The sequence below is a fragment of the Centruroides sculpturatus genome, unplaced genomic scaffold (genome assembly GCF_000671375.1).
Source record: "Centruroides sculpturatus isolate CEXI.00-Female unplaced genomic scaffold, Cexi_2.0 scaffold1653, whole genome shotgun sequence".
Lineage (NCBI taxonomy): Eukaryota > Metazoa > Arthropoda > Arachnida > Scorpiones > Buthidae > Centruroides > Centruroides sculpturatus.
The window spans coordinates 79,038-94,614 of record NW_019385894.1 but is presented as its reverse complement, the minus strand read 5'-3'; the positions used below and the strand labels follow the sequence as shown (position 1 = coordinate 94,614).

The window sequence follows — 15,577 nt, the reverse complement described above, 5'->3', positions numbered from 1 at the left end:
CATGCATAAATCTCACACTCATGCCTGTTTGTAGAAACAGTCTCAGCATTTTGTATTTTATTTTGACCCAGTTCTCGGTCCCCTGACTACCTACAAGTCTGGTTTATTGTATGTGTGCATGATTTAGGCACCAAATACTCTGTGCCAAATTGCAACTCCTAACATGTACTGTACATTCATATCTCTAAGATATGAAAGATGTGCAGCTTTGACAGCAGTGCAATTTTAGAGGCGAGACATAGTCTCATCAAATATTAGAATTTGCCCCATGTGTTCACTTCATGTATGTACTTTTATTTTTTGTGTAAGTGCAACTAACTTTTTGATTCTTCTTCATATAATAGTGTGACTAAAAACAATACTTGACTGATCTTTCTCTTCAATTTTAATGATTTACCAATAATTACAATTTAATAGTGTATAATAACAAAATGTTTTGTTTAAAGATCAGTTCCAAAATTCTCTGTTAACACTTGATAACAAAATAAGTTTATAGCTTTTATTTTTTTGAAATAACTTCTTGTTGATACAATGATGCAAGTTTTAGAAGAAATCTTTCTGATGCTACATTAGTAGAGATAAGGCATATATAATAACTAGATTATAATAATTTTAATTACTTCATTTATGGATGTTTAAAGATTGAACAACTCAAATCAGATTAATATTGAATTTTTGTACTATGCCATTACAGACAAATACCACCAGACATAGTAGTTATATTTTCTGCCAGGAGTGCAAAAACAATGTTGCAAGTTTATATAACTTATGACAATTTTCTGAAATGATTTCAGAAAACTAAATGATTAGAATCTTTACTACCAAGTCATTATTACGATAATATGTAAATTTAGGTTTATAATTATATATGCATAACAAATGGCTATTGCAACAGTTAACATGTTGTTAAATTGTCATGCACTCTTTATAGCTCAGTATGTAAAGAATTGGAAGCTATATTTAACATCTTATTTAAGTGAGTTTTGTTTTGCGTTTAGAAATACTCATTAACTCTACTAATTGCAACTGAATTTGCAGAAAAATTAGCAAAATTTTTAATCATGGGATCAGAACTTACTATTCTGATCCTATGTTTAAAAATTTAGTTTAAAAATAGTAAGTTTAGACTATATTGTATTTCCATGCATATTTTTTTGCAATTTTTTGTCATTTTTTACTAATCAAAAATTGAGATGCAAAAAATATGCAAATTATTTTTGAAGGTAAACTATATCAGTATTTATTCTTACAAGAAATCTTGATTAATTAACAGAAGTCAAAAATTTATAAGATAATTTTAATATTTTAAAAACTTTGCATATATATTCTGAATATTTTGAATTCTCACATTAAACAGTATGCAACCATGTTTGACAGGTGTGTAAAGATCAGTCCTCTTCATAAATTTGCTGACCCATCCTCAACTAGCCTTAAACTCAAGGGAAGAAATATTTTGTGTCTGAGCAATATTACAAACCTATGATTGTAACATATCACATGTTACAGCACTGTTGTTGTTGTGCATTTCTTGAACATACCATAACAGTTCTTCCTCAAGTTGGGGATACTTTCCAGTCTTAGGACTATGAAGTGCCCTCACATTCGACTTTGCATTGCTTAGAGCTTCTTTTTGTTTATGCCAGTAGTGAACACTGACAAGTGCCTCCTCACTGACAGCAAATTTTCATTTGGTCTCTCAATTTCCATTCTGTTCTGCAAAGCAGATGACTTTAATTTTATACTGTACAGTAAAACTGTTATTGTTTCTTGCCATTGCACAAAGTTGCAGTTAACTCCATTGAAATGACACTAAGGAGCTACTAAAGTGCTATAAAGCATCATAATTAACAACTGCCCTTATTCCTCACCCTCATAGCCTCCAGCAAGTACAAAGATACTATATTGTTAAACCTTTACAAAAAAATGAGGGTAAACAAAGTTTACCCTTCTTCCCTTTTATAGGTTTTATATACTATATACTGTAAAAATTTTTGTAGGCTGATGCATGTTCTATCTCATATAGTAAACAGTTCAGTATGAAAAGTCTTGCATTTTTCACATGAAAAATACTTGAATATTTTGTTTTCATGGAAAACATTTCTTAGAAATATGAGTGTGAAAAATATGAGGTGGCTAAAAATATGTGTGGAAATACAGTAAATGATACTTTTTGATGTTCTTAAAATAATGTTCAATATTTGAAAGCATCTGCATTTTGAATTTTTTCTAGCATTTGACTCATAACTGTTCTTAAGCAATTAACATATGATAAAAATTTTATTGTTAACTACATAAATTTCAACTGATACTCTTTGTTTGTAATATTTTAATAATTATCTTGTACATTTGGTTTGAATGTTGTAATAATTTGTTAAATTCAATCTAAGTAGTATTTTTTACCTGATAAAAATTTTATCTCAAAAGTAAATTAGTTTCCTATAAAAGATTTTAAATTATTTTTTATTTGGATTATTACAGAAGGAATATGAAGACAATATCTTTAATTTTTAACATTAGTTTAATTGGTATGATTTTTACAAGTATTTGATGTGTTTTTTTTTTTATTCTAGTGTGAAGGAAAACCCTATAATGAGAAATCTGATATATGGGCTCTTGGATGCATATTATATGAAATGGCTTGTTTACAGAAAACTTTTGAAGGATCTAATCTTCCTGCTTTAGTTAACAAAATTGTCAAGGTAACTCATTAAGATAATTTTCTTTTAAAAATATGAAATTTTTTGGATTCTTTGTGGTGTTCAAATTTAACTGCAAAATATAACTCATATGTATATATTTTTATATAGGGTCAGTTTGCTCCAGTTCGTGGAAATTATTCACTTGGATTTAAAAAATTAATTCAAGAGCTTCTACAAAGAGATCCTGAATATAGACCTACAGCTAAAGAACTACTAAATGCTAGAATACCAGAGGTATTTATCAGATTTACTGTTTTAAATATTGATTTATATAAATAATTTGTTTATATTTAATAAATTAATTTTTTATAAAGATATTTTGAAAAAAAAGGAAATTAGTGAATATTTATCAAATTATGTTTATGAAAAGCAAACTTCTTTTTTATTATTTTATATTTAATCATGCAATGTTTGTAATAATATTTTTCTTTTGAATAATGCTTAGAATGGTTTTGCATACAAAATTACCCTAACTAATAGAAATCTTAGAAGAGTCTGCACATTACCTTTATAATAGAAAGTATAATTATCATTTGTAATACTAAGTGAAATTTGTTTTAATAAAAGAACAAAACCAAAAATATACTAAAAAAAATACTTTTGTATAATTAAATATTGGCTTTTTCAGTTAGAATAATTGAACAAGAACTGTTTATAGAACAAAGTTTAAATTTACAAATTTCAACTTGTTCCAGATTATAACAACAAATTAATTTTATGCTGTTACTAATTCATTCTTTTTCATTTCATTCATTTTATTTGGGACAAAAATTTCACCTGGTTCTGCATAGCATTACTGGCCAATGGCTGATCCATTGAGGATGAGAGGTTACACAGGTTGTGTATGAACATATTATACATGCATTTCACATATATACAGAGATTATATTGGCAAACAACAGAGTTATTACAATTATCAAAGGATACTAGTGTCTAAATTAATATTATATCTTACAGAGCATGAAAGTTTTGCAGATGCATAATGGTGTAAACACAAAAACTAATCAATACAAAATTATTACAGCATTGTAGCCAATCTATAATATAATCGAGACGGGTTGATAATAATAATAATAATATGGAAGTTTGTAACAATGGAAGTTTTAAGTAACAATGGAAGTTTTATGTAACAATGGAAGTTTTAAGTAACAATGGAATTGTTAAGAGAAAGCGACGTGCAAGATTTACAGGCGCAGATGCAGTTTTTTCGTTTTTGCGGGAAATCGAACATATTTTTAGAACCATCTAAAAATTCTCTAATTAGTCTGGAAACAAGGGGACCCAATTCTTGCATTCTGTGAAAACGGGTAAGGTTGACTGTAACGTAATAATCTTTATCTTAGTTATCGTTACTTTTGCCCAAGCAACGCCAGGCCCACCTGCTAGTTTACAGATAAGGGAATGGGTTAATAATGTATAATAAAAGTGCATATTGTATAGTACAGAAAACAAAATACAATAAAATCAGTCATATGGATATAATATAAAGTAAGATGAGATGAAGTAATATAAATATATAAGATAACAAGTGTGTATACAGAAAATGTAATATACCAAACCGATGTATATTCACAATCAAGGAGTAGCTATTAATAATTCAATGATTTTATACTTTACATAATAAATACTTTATCCTGCAATAATTTTAAAAAATATTTCACTTTATAGAAATATTTAGATGGTGACCAAATTTATTTTAAAGTTTTTAGGAAAGTAATTAATACATTATTAAGGTTGAGAGTTGGCTGGTTGATAGTAATTGAATTTAATATAATTATAGTTTTAGTTTAGTTAAGGAAACAGCTTTACTGGATTCTTTATAACCTGTAGGAGTTCCACTGAATCCCAAGAAAATGTTATGAACTTTGGTCAGATAAAAGGCCATCAATTTGTTATAGATTTTCTGTGAAGTGCATCTGTTTTATGTTTCAAAATTCTCAACTTTAATGCTCTAGTTATGGCACAAGTGTAACAAAAAACTCTGTTGTTGCATATTAATGGAATCTTATATGATCCTTATACATCTGTTTTGTTCCAAGACCCTCTATCTATGATTCTTCTTAGAGATGGCAAGTTGGTTATTGTCAGATAAATTATGAGAAATATTGTTTTTAAGAATAATAGAGGGCAAGTTTTAGCTCTTACATATGTATATCGAAAGTTGGATCTAGAAAATATCTGTTTTTGATGGACTTAAGTGTGATATAGAAAAAAGCAAACTATGCACTTGGTTATATGTTTTGTAGAATATTCTCATCATATTCAGCTGCTAACACATTGTGTTTGATGTTATTCAACTCCAGTTGTAGAAAATGGTTAATAGAAGAGAAATGTTTTGATGTGCAGTCATATGGTTACTAACAGATAAGGCTTATGTCCTTTTTCCTGTAGATGGAACATAGTATTATTGGTCAGGTTTGAGTAGTCACAACTATTAGTAAAATCTCAGTGTTGTATAAATTTGGAATGGAGAGTGACAAATCTCATTTGCATTATACATATCAAACATAGATATCCCCGTATAACATAGATTCTGAAAAAGTGCTGTGTTATGCGAATCCATGCTATATGAAACAAAGGACTAGTACAAATCATAAGATTAGGTTTCAAATTAAAATTATTGCACATTAATATTAATTTTTTCTTCACTGCTAAACACTTAAATGAGGACATTTTCTTTTTGTCAAAATATTGTCTTTTGAGCTCTCCTATTGGTCTTAATCTGAAGTATCAGCAACATTTTGATTTTTCTCTACTTTTTCAAACAATTTGATATCTTCATTTGCTTGCATTTGCCTAAGAGATCGTTAAAAATTTAATCTTTTAATGTAGTAACTTTTAATTTAATGTATAAAAACAAAACACAGAAACAGCCTTTTGGGTTCATTTAAAGTGTTATCACCAATGACAGCAACATCTAGTTTATAGGAAAGCTAGAATAGGAAGCTAGAAGAAAGAAGAAAAATTGTACAATCAGTTTTCATTAAATAAAATTGGGCAACTCTTTTTCATTAAATAAAATTGTGTCACTCTTCTCCCCCTCTCCTTCTTGGGCTGCAATTTTTTCAAAACATGAATTTAAAATTTTTTCAAGACATGAAACAACATTGAAAATTTCAGTATTGTAAAATCCATGGGCAAATGTGAGATGACACACATACTTGCTTGAATAAAAAAATATGTAATCACAGTGTCTGCATTTAAAAATTGTGACTTTTGTACAGGGATGTCTCCAATTCTTGAACCATGTTAGAACAAAACCATGTTATAGGAATGCTGTGTTGTACAAAGGATAACTGTAGTTTATTAGAAACTAGATAAATTTTAACAAATATTATAAGTATAAATATATATAAACATATAAATGGTTATAAATGGTATAAATGGCTATGCCAATTAGTTCTAGATTAACATCTTGTAGTAGAAATCTCTTAGTGTCCAACATTGCATGTGTGCATATAAATGTTATCTCTTACCTGATTCAATAGTTATAGATCCAATGCTAAATAAGTGTAGTGATTTATTCAACTGTTTATCACTAAAAATGAGATGTGATGAAAACTACAGAAACATTTTTGATTTGATGACTAACTACCAAAAATTTTTCGGATTTTTTTCTTTTTTCTTGAATTCCCTTCTTATACCCATTTCCTCATTCAGTAAGGGAGGATTCTAATCCATCTTTCCAATTAAATTTTTACTCTTTATTTTCTTTGGAGGAAGAAGATAGCTGAAAAGTTGTTTTCTTGCAGGAACATCTTTCACTTAGGAATGGATATATAACAGTTGGATTTGGTTATTTTATTGTGCCTTAATGAACAAAATTGTTTGATAAATATTTTATTTTAAAAGGCATTAAAAAATTTTTGGATTTTTACACTTATATTGAAATTATGCTACTGCTAGAAAGATGAGTGGAACTGTAGGCAGTGATAAACACTAAAAAATAATCTTGGATGTCCTCTACTTATATATTGGTTTAGAAAATTTATGCTGTAAATCTTTTTCTGTACTAAAATTAATGTAGTATATTACTTTCCTAGCATAAATCAATAAGAATTTAGCTACTAAGAAAGCAGTAAATTACATTGTAATTTTCAAATGATATTTAAACTTTGAATCTTACTGCTAAATAGAATTTTTCCTGATTAAAATTTGTCGTCTTCATTTCACAGAAGCAGAAATCTGAGAGAAAAATCAAAATTTCCTAAAAGGAAATAACAAACAATTATTTATTGTTACATCGTCACAATTCCAGGCTGCAATTTTTAATTATATTTTTAAAATTTTTTAAATTTAAAATATGTGCTCTCTGCCTCAAATTAGTAATGTCTTGCCTCTGTACATTATACTTTTCCTGTTAGCAATTGAGTCGTGCTGGTCATCCATCTAACAGCTTTCAGGGGAAAATTTTTGAACTGAAATAACCTGACTTATGGTTTGTATTGGAAGGTTGTATATAGTTAATCAGGGCCTCCTGCCTCTAGTCTTTCCATATCTGGTCTTGGCTTTCATCTATCTAATTTTGTTCTTGAGATTAAGGAAGGACAGATGGACAACAGTGGAAATTTAAAGAATTTCATTTTGAAAAAATTGCAGCCCAAGAAGGAGAGGGGGAAAAAGAGTGACACAATGATAATCAGCATTTTACCTTTGTAATGTCCATTTATCAGACTGAAGGACTGTCTCTTAAGATTGTAGCATTACCCTAAATACACTTTGTTTTCCCACAGCTTTTTACATGGTATGGTATGTTAAAGACTGGGAAATGGAAATAGTTTGAATATCTTTTCACCTTTAGTTTCAAAACTAAAAATTTAATCTAAACTGTGTAGGTATCTGTTTAAAAATAAATTTTTTTATCATATAATAAAATATTTAAACAAAAATTTTGTCAGGAATATAACATCAAACTTTCTGGGCAATGCTGGGTATCTCTGCTAATTGTCTAATAAATGATAAATAAAAAATAATAAAATTATTAAGTGAATAGTTAAATTGTCAGTTTATGATTTTAGGCAAATTATTAAACAGCTGTTATTCATTAATTAAAATTTTAAAACTGTTAAAATAATTTTATTGTCTATTTATATATTTAATAATAAATAATGTAACAAGAATATAATATAGTTAAGATTAAATATGATGATTGATAATAAATAAAATAATTGTTTTTGTTCATTTTATATTTAGTTACTGAAACAGTTTGAAAAATTTTCACACAAATATGATGATGAGAATGAAGAATTATCAATAAGATCCAAATTTCCAATTAAATCCAGCAGCAATAAAAAGTATGAACAATTTTATTTCTTAATGAATTGTTTATAATTAAAATATTTAAAGATTAATTTAAACATTATGTAATTTAAGATTTTGAGACATACAGTATTTTCAAATTTGTTGATATTGCCAATGAAGATAATGTAATCTCTTAAACACTTATAGATCATTTATCTATGAAAATTACATTAATACATTAATTTTATATATTTTCATTTTAAAATTACATATTATAAAATATTTTATTTATATAAAAGAAAATTAGTTTATCAGCAAAATACATTATTTGAAAATGACTCAATTCTATAAATTTGGAAAGGCTTATTAATTAAAATACTGAAATATATTATTTAAATTAATAAACATCATGTGTACAGTTGAATTTAATTCCTTTTATGAAGTTTTATATACAGGTAATCCTTGTTTAACATGGTAGTTAGGTTCTATAAAATATTGTAATTCAAGAATGGGACTAATGGGACTAGTATGAAAAGGAAAATTATATTCAAAAGCAATAAAAATACATCATTTTATTTTTTATACCTATTGGAAAATTAACTTATATTAAAAATAATAATAATTGAACACATGTCTTACAAACTGTGATAATATATGTTCATTTAATTTTCTTTCTCTTTATTGCTGCTAAGCACAATTAAACAAGAATGATTTTTTATTGCAAAGTATTTTTATCTTCTGAACTTCATTTTACAGTATTTAGTGCATCTTCTGCTCTCTTTAAAAAAATCAGTAATTTAGATTTGTGTAGTTTTTCTTCATACATCTTTGTAAATATGGAATAAGTATATTTGGATTTTATTTTAAATTTTCCTTTCCTTTTCCTTTAAATCCTTTAAATTCCTTAAATCAAAAGATCTGCATTCAAAAAATAAGACACTAATTGCTTGATCAGATTCATGCCTTCTTGTATGCTTTTAGTATAAAATTTGGAACTTTGGAATTTTCATTTGCTGAATTGATTTGGTTTACCTCTGTTGTCATTTCCATCAAATTCACTTCATTATCTCCTTTTTCTATTAGTAATTTTTGAATGTTTTTAATAGTCACATCATCAAACCCTACTCCTCCTACAAACTTAGCAAATAGAATTTGCTAAGTTTGTAGGAGGAGAAGGGTTTTGCTATTATAACGCTGATTCTGGCCATATACTTTTTGTGACAAGTTTTTAATGTTAAATGCTTTTTTCTTTGAGAATAAACCTATGGTTTCAATTCAGTTCACAGTTGAAAAATATTTCATGCTCCATCACTTTAATAGATCCAGAATTAATTTTTTTTTAAATCTCTTATGACAGTTTCCTGATGTAATTATGAGGTCCATTCTCTTTTCTTATGCAGTAATTTCCAGTCCTAAGCAGTCAGCCTATGTGAACCGCATTTAATTATTTTAATATCTTTTTTGAAAGGGTGAACATTATATAAGTTCCAACAGAGTGGTTACACACACAATTTAGTCAATAATATATTTGTTTTCTTGGGCTTTTATCAGCAATTTCTGTTTGGTGCTTAGTCCAAATTTAGGAAGAGGTTTTGTTTTTCCCCAAAGAGATTCAAAATACTGAATAATCTATGTAATCAGAGTTGGGATGAGTTTATTGAAAATTTTAATGGAAATATATCAGTGTATGTTCTTGGTACCTTTCCTTTGGAATGGTTCTGGAATAATAAAAATCCAAACAAATTATTATTTTTTTTGATTTCTATTATTCAAATTTTATTTTATATAAAAAAAATTAATAAAGTTTGAATTTAAAGTCTACAATTTTATGATTTAGTGAATATTTTTGACTTCACATAATGAGGTAAAGATTTTAAAGGTAGATATAATGCCGTGATTAAAAAAAAAGCAAAAATATTGAAAAAAAATTACATTAAACAAAAAATATCAGTGAACTATCTACACAAAAATTCAAAAATAGTGTTATGTGAAGTTGCCTTAATTTTCTAAACATGTTTTATATAAGTATTGTCTTGTGTGAAAGTTGCCACATTTCTGTAATCATGATACAGTGAAAATGTTTTGTAGCAGTACCATGTTATATAAAGGTTATCTTTATTTTTATTTAAGTGTGGTTATATAATATAGATTCAATTATAGCTTATTTAAATTTAAATTTTTGTGGAATAACTAAAAAGTTTTATTAATATGTTTTGCTTACAGTATCTTGAAGCAGCCCCGGTAAGTTTTAAATTTAAAATATTTAAATTTATTCTNATTGGGGACTGGGGTTGGTCGGATAATTGAAAAGTCAGATAACCAAAAAGTATGAAAAAATCCATTATTAGTGTAGTATATTATTATATCCCATGTAAGTAGTATATTAATATATCGCTATTAACCTACTTCGCGTAACTTTTCTTAATTATAGACAGTAGACTGTAATGATTGGTTTAAAACTATGTGTGGAGAGCTAAAAATGTAATTTTTTTATAGTTAAATTATAAATATAAATATAAGTATGAGAAAGTATTTTTTGGACAGATCGATTTTTTTCACTTACTATGGAAAGTTATTTATTATATGTATACAGTAAAGTTCTACAAACTTGATTTAATATGGACTGAGAAATTGATGAATTATTGAAAGTAATGAGTTTTACGTTATAGTGATGATGCTACTCTAAATAATAGAATTTTCATAAACATATATGTGCAAATTCATATACATATTAACAATGTACCATTAGTGAGTATTTCTATTTGTAGTTAAATTTTAACTTAAAAAAAATAATGGTTATTTAGTAACTACCTTTAAGTTAATGACACTCACTTTGTGGCCTTTTGCTTTGACATCTTGGAAAAAGGGTTATATTCTTTGGGTACGTTCGTAAAGTCGAACGAGTTAAACGAGAATGACGTCATTGTTATTCTTATTTCGTTAGACTTTTTGAATGATTCGTTTAGAACTAAATGGCTATTTCTAAAATCGAAGATACAAATGCTGCTAGTACAGCCTTATCCGAAATATTTTTCTTAGATTGCTTCGGGTGGACAGTTACTCCAATCATTTCATCTTTTAATTCACAATTTAAACACTCGAGTAGATTTAGAAACATTGATATCGTTGGGCACCATTTTCTTAACGAAGTAAACTAACTCTTTCCTTCGTGAACTTTGTTAGAGTTTCGTTCGAAACGTCATCACCGCAGAGCATGCGCACTGAGCGAGACTACTAGTATTCGAACGATTCGTTATTAACGCATTTAACTCGTTTGACTTTACGAACGTACCCTTTGTTGACACAGAATTAATGCTAATATCAAGTGTTGCCAGAGAAGAATGACAGATCCTAGTGTTAAGTTAGAGGTAAAAATTAGATTGCATGTATTTTTTTGAATGACATGACAAGTTTTATGGAATGTCAAATTATTGAGAGTTGAGTTTCTGGGATTCCACTGTATATAAATAATTAACATTAAATAATAATTTATTTAAATTATTATATACAATTTATTGTAGGTGTATGTATGTATGTATGTATGTATGTAAAGGGTGATTCAAAAAGAACATAAACTTTGAAAGCATGTAAAATTTTAATTTGGACTTACAAAATCAGTTTCGATGTTAATTTGTAGCAAAACACATGAAGTTTGTCTTAGGTAGTGCAGAAATGTATGAGAAATCTTCAGTTATGAGTCAATATTTCATCTCAGTGGTAAAGCAGACACTCACAACTGCAGGATTTGGAACTTTCAATTCAAAAAACATTTGTGGAACATGTTTGTGACTGTCTAAAAGTGAATATGTTTTCTACTATTAGCAGAGGTAAAGTGTATGGTCCTTTATCCATGAGAGAACCATCAACAATATTGTTATATCTGAATATGCTAGAAATTTTTTATTTCACAGTTAAGTGACTATGAAAAAGAAGGAAGCATGCACTTTTAGCAAGACAGGTGCATCACTCCACTACCATACAGATGTCCAAAATTTCTTTAATAAATACTTCCTTGCTTGGCCAAGACGGCCATATTATTGGCCTGCTTGGCCAATAATATGGCCGTCTTGTTTCTGAGATTTGACACATTTCAATTTTTTTTTCTGGCGTTTCACTAAAGATTTAGTGTTTATTCCATCCTTGCCTGCAAATCTAGCTGATCACAATACTCAAATCACCATCACCATTGAAGTTACTGAAATGATAATAAATGTGCTGCTTTGAGTTTAGCAAGAAATTGAATTCAGGTGAGATGTCTATTGAATTAATGGTATTCACATAAAACAAAATGATTGTTTAAGGTAATATTTCATTTGTTTTGTTATAAATTAACACATCAACTGATTATGTAAATATTCTCATCAAAATCTTATATGCTTAATGAAAGTTTTTGTTTTTGAGCTTTCCACTTTGTGGGCACTAAGAGGTCCTGTTTAATCAATCCCATTATGGATTTGGCCAGGCCCACAATAGAGAGGCTGGGTGGTGTAGGACAGACCTGACAAATACACCATTCCCAAAAAATTCTACAAATTTTTTGATTTGTCCAGATTCAATCCTGGGTCACCCAGAGCAGTAGACTGTCACCCTAACCACTCACTCATCTGTCTGTCTATACTTTTAAAATTGTAAAGTCTATTTTGAATCATGCTGTAAATGTAAAAATTAACATATTTTAAATTTATTTAGAACAGTACTTTATCAAGTTAAAATGCATGAAATGGATATTTCTTTAACACCTATTTTATTACCTCCACAAAGCAGAATTAAAGAGGTCTGTATTCATTTGTATCTGTTATACTTAATTTTCATATATATTTAAAAAATATAAATTCATAATTTAGTAGACATAAAACATTATCTTAAATTAAAATCATTATTAAATCAATGGCAGTTATTTCAGTAATTAATGAGTTGCAAATAAAAATAAGCATTTAATGAATAAATATCATAATTTATTGATTTTTGCATGTAATGAAATTTGAAATTAATAAGTTTTAATTTTTCTTCCAGGTAGCTTTGAGTACTACCCATACAATAGCTTTAACATATGATCTTTTGGCTTATACATGGGGTGATGGTAGGAAAGGTCAACTTGGACATGGTATGCTAGAAATTTGGAGACATAAACCACAATGTGTTGATGCTCTTAAAGGAAAAAATATCATCAAGTAATTTTGTATATGCAATCATTCATAATTTTATTATTTAATGTAAAACTATTCAAACTATTCTGCTCCATCTTCTAAATACAAAAAACAGACTGCTTTATTCAGAAAATGTTTATATGCAGATTCAGAACCAAGTGCTTTTGCTGAATGTTCTCTGAATGAAAATTTTCTGAATACGCAGTCCATTTTTTGTACTTACAACTGTTCCATATTAAATTAATTGAACGAAATCAGTTAATGTAGTTTAACATATATATAATTTATAACTTAGCTGTAGCAATCTTGCCTCTCAATTAATAAAAATATAGCTATGTATTTGGCTGTTAGTTTAGGACTTATCACACCATGTATTTTAGGAAACTTGATGTGGACTATTTTTTATTAAATTCTAACTCCAATATGTACATTCAGGTTTTCCTCCTCTTCAGTTGAAGTACAGTAGAGCATCGATTATTCGACTCAATTGGGGACTGGGGTTGGTCGGATAATTGAAAAGTCAGATAACCAAAAAGTATGAAAAAATCCATTATTAGTGTAGTATATTATTATATCCCATGTAAGTAGTATATTAATATATCGCTATTAACCTACTTCACGTTGAATTTTCATTGATGTTAAGCCTAACAAAAATTTTTTAAAAATAATAATCGTTGCTATTGTATCATTAAAAATTAGAAAATTAAGCCTCCTTTAAATACTGGCTCCCTTTCATGGTCGATCCAGTGTTGCCAGCTAAAACACGTAAAAATAATATTAAAGTAGCCAAGACATAGCCAAATATTGTAGCGCCACATCACTAGCAGACATTTGAATTTGCCGACTAGAACACGGTCAGTTAACCGAGGTGACGGTTAATCGGGGGGGGGGTTGGATAATCGATGCTCTACTGTAATAAATTTAAAACAATACTGTAAAAGATTGTAAAAGAAATTTAATAAAATGTATTGTTCAAGTAAAATTTCCTAAAAACATAGTATGATAAATCCTAAACTAATAGCTAAATATGTAGTTATATAGGAAAAGATAAAATAGGAAAAAAGGACAAGAAGCTATTATAATAAATAAAAATATAGATATATTTTTTAATAAAAATTCTTTATGGTATTAAATCTATAGTATGTCAAAGGATATCCTTTCAGACTTAAGGACCTAAGTTTTCAGTCAGTTTTTGAGGTTTATAATTGCTTTTAAAAGCTTAAAACTTTTATTATATCTTTTCAGAATAACAAAAACTCTTTCTTTAGTTAAGAATATAGGAAATCATATAAACGATATCTCTCAATATGGATATTAAATAGAACTAACAAATATTTTCATTTTTCATTGTTAAAATCAGCAACTATATCTAATGCATTAAATTTCTTTTTCAACTCAATCTTATTATTTACATTCATCATATTTAAATTTGAGCCACTTCTGACCATAATTGTTGACTTCTTTTCAATAAATATTTCTTCATAAAAATATCATTCACTAAAGAAGACTTTAGAGATTTCTTTAATGAACGGTATTTTTATAAAATGAATTTACTTATAATAATCTATATCAGTGATTCTCAAACTTTTTTGATCTACCGCCCCCTTTGTTCCATAAAGTTATACCCAACGCCCCCTAACCCATTTTCTCTTGTGTGAGAAAAGGATTGGAAATATTCTTAGGAAAACTTTTCTATGAATCTCACACTTTGTGCTCTTACTGTACATTGTTCTCATCATCTGGAAACCATTAAACGCAATGTTTCCTCTTATCAGACCCAGGTGTATGTATGTATGTATGTATGTATGTAAAGGGTGATTCAAAAAGAACATAAACTTTGAAAGCATGTAAAATTTTAATTTGGACTTACAAAATCAGNTAAAATGTTGACATTTTATATATATTCCGTCGAATTTTTATATATAGAATTTGTCTGCCGTCGCCCCTCTATATTTCCTTAACGCCCCCCAATTCTCTTTGAGCCTTCTACTGCCCCCCTGAAAGCCTCCAGCGCCCACAAGGGGGCGTTATCGCCCACTTTGAGAAACGCTGATCTATATTAATTTTTAATACAATTTTATATATTTGTATTGGAAAAAATCTTTATTAAATTAAATGCAACTTGTAAAGCATATAAGCAACCACTTCACTTTTCTACAAATTATCTATCAAATAATCAAACTCATGATTTTTAGTTCTTTCATAAGATTCTATTTATGCTCTGTTACTTGTACATTCTACTACAAAGCAGATTATTTCCAAGAAGATCTATAAACTATTAAATTCTATTTTGAATATGGAATTTATTTTGTATACATAAGATAAAATTGTACATGACTTATGATAACCATTCCCTAAGAAAAACAATACAAAACAACCCATTAAAACACGAAAAACAAACAACAAAAAAATAAAAAACATAAAAAGTGTAATGATGATATATAATGATAAAATATATTTACAAAATTTTTTAAAATGTATTAAAATAAA

General features: G+C 27.8%; 1 protein-coding gene across 1 annotated transcript in view; it reads left to right on the top strand.

The window, feature by feature from the left end:
• Positions 1–15,577, top strand: part of LOC111612447 — a 103,273-nt gene that overhangs the window by 25,061 nt on the left and 62,635 nt on the right. Inside the window, exons 11-17 of the mRNA XM_023353662.1 lie at positions 695–755; positions 2,571–2,699; positions 2,808–2,933; positions 7,893–7,993; positions 10,164–10,181; positions 12,630–12,714; positions 12,954–13,111. Coding sequence (XP_023209430.1) covers positions 695–755; positions 2,571–2,699; positions 2,808–2,933; positions 7,893–7,993; positions 10,164–10,181; positions 12,630–12,714; positions 12,954–13,111 — 678 coding nt within the window. The remainder of the gene's footprint in view (positions 1–694; positions 756–2,570; positions 2,700–2,807; positions 2,934–7,892; positions 7,994–10,163; positions 10,182–12,629; positions 12,715–12,953; positions 13,112–15,577) is intronic.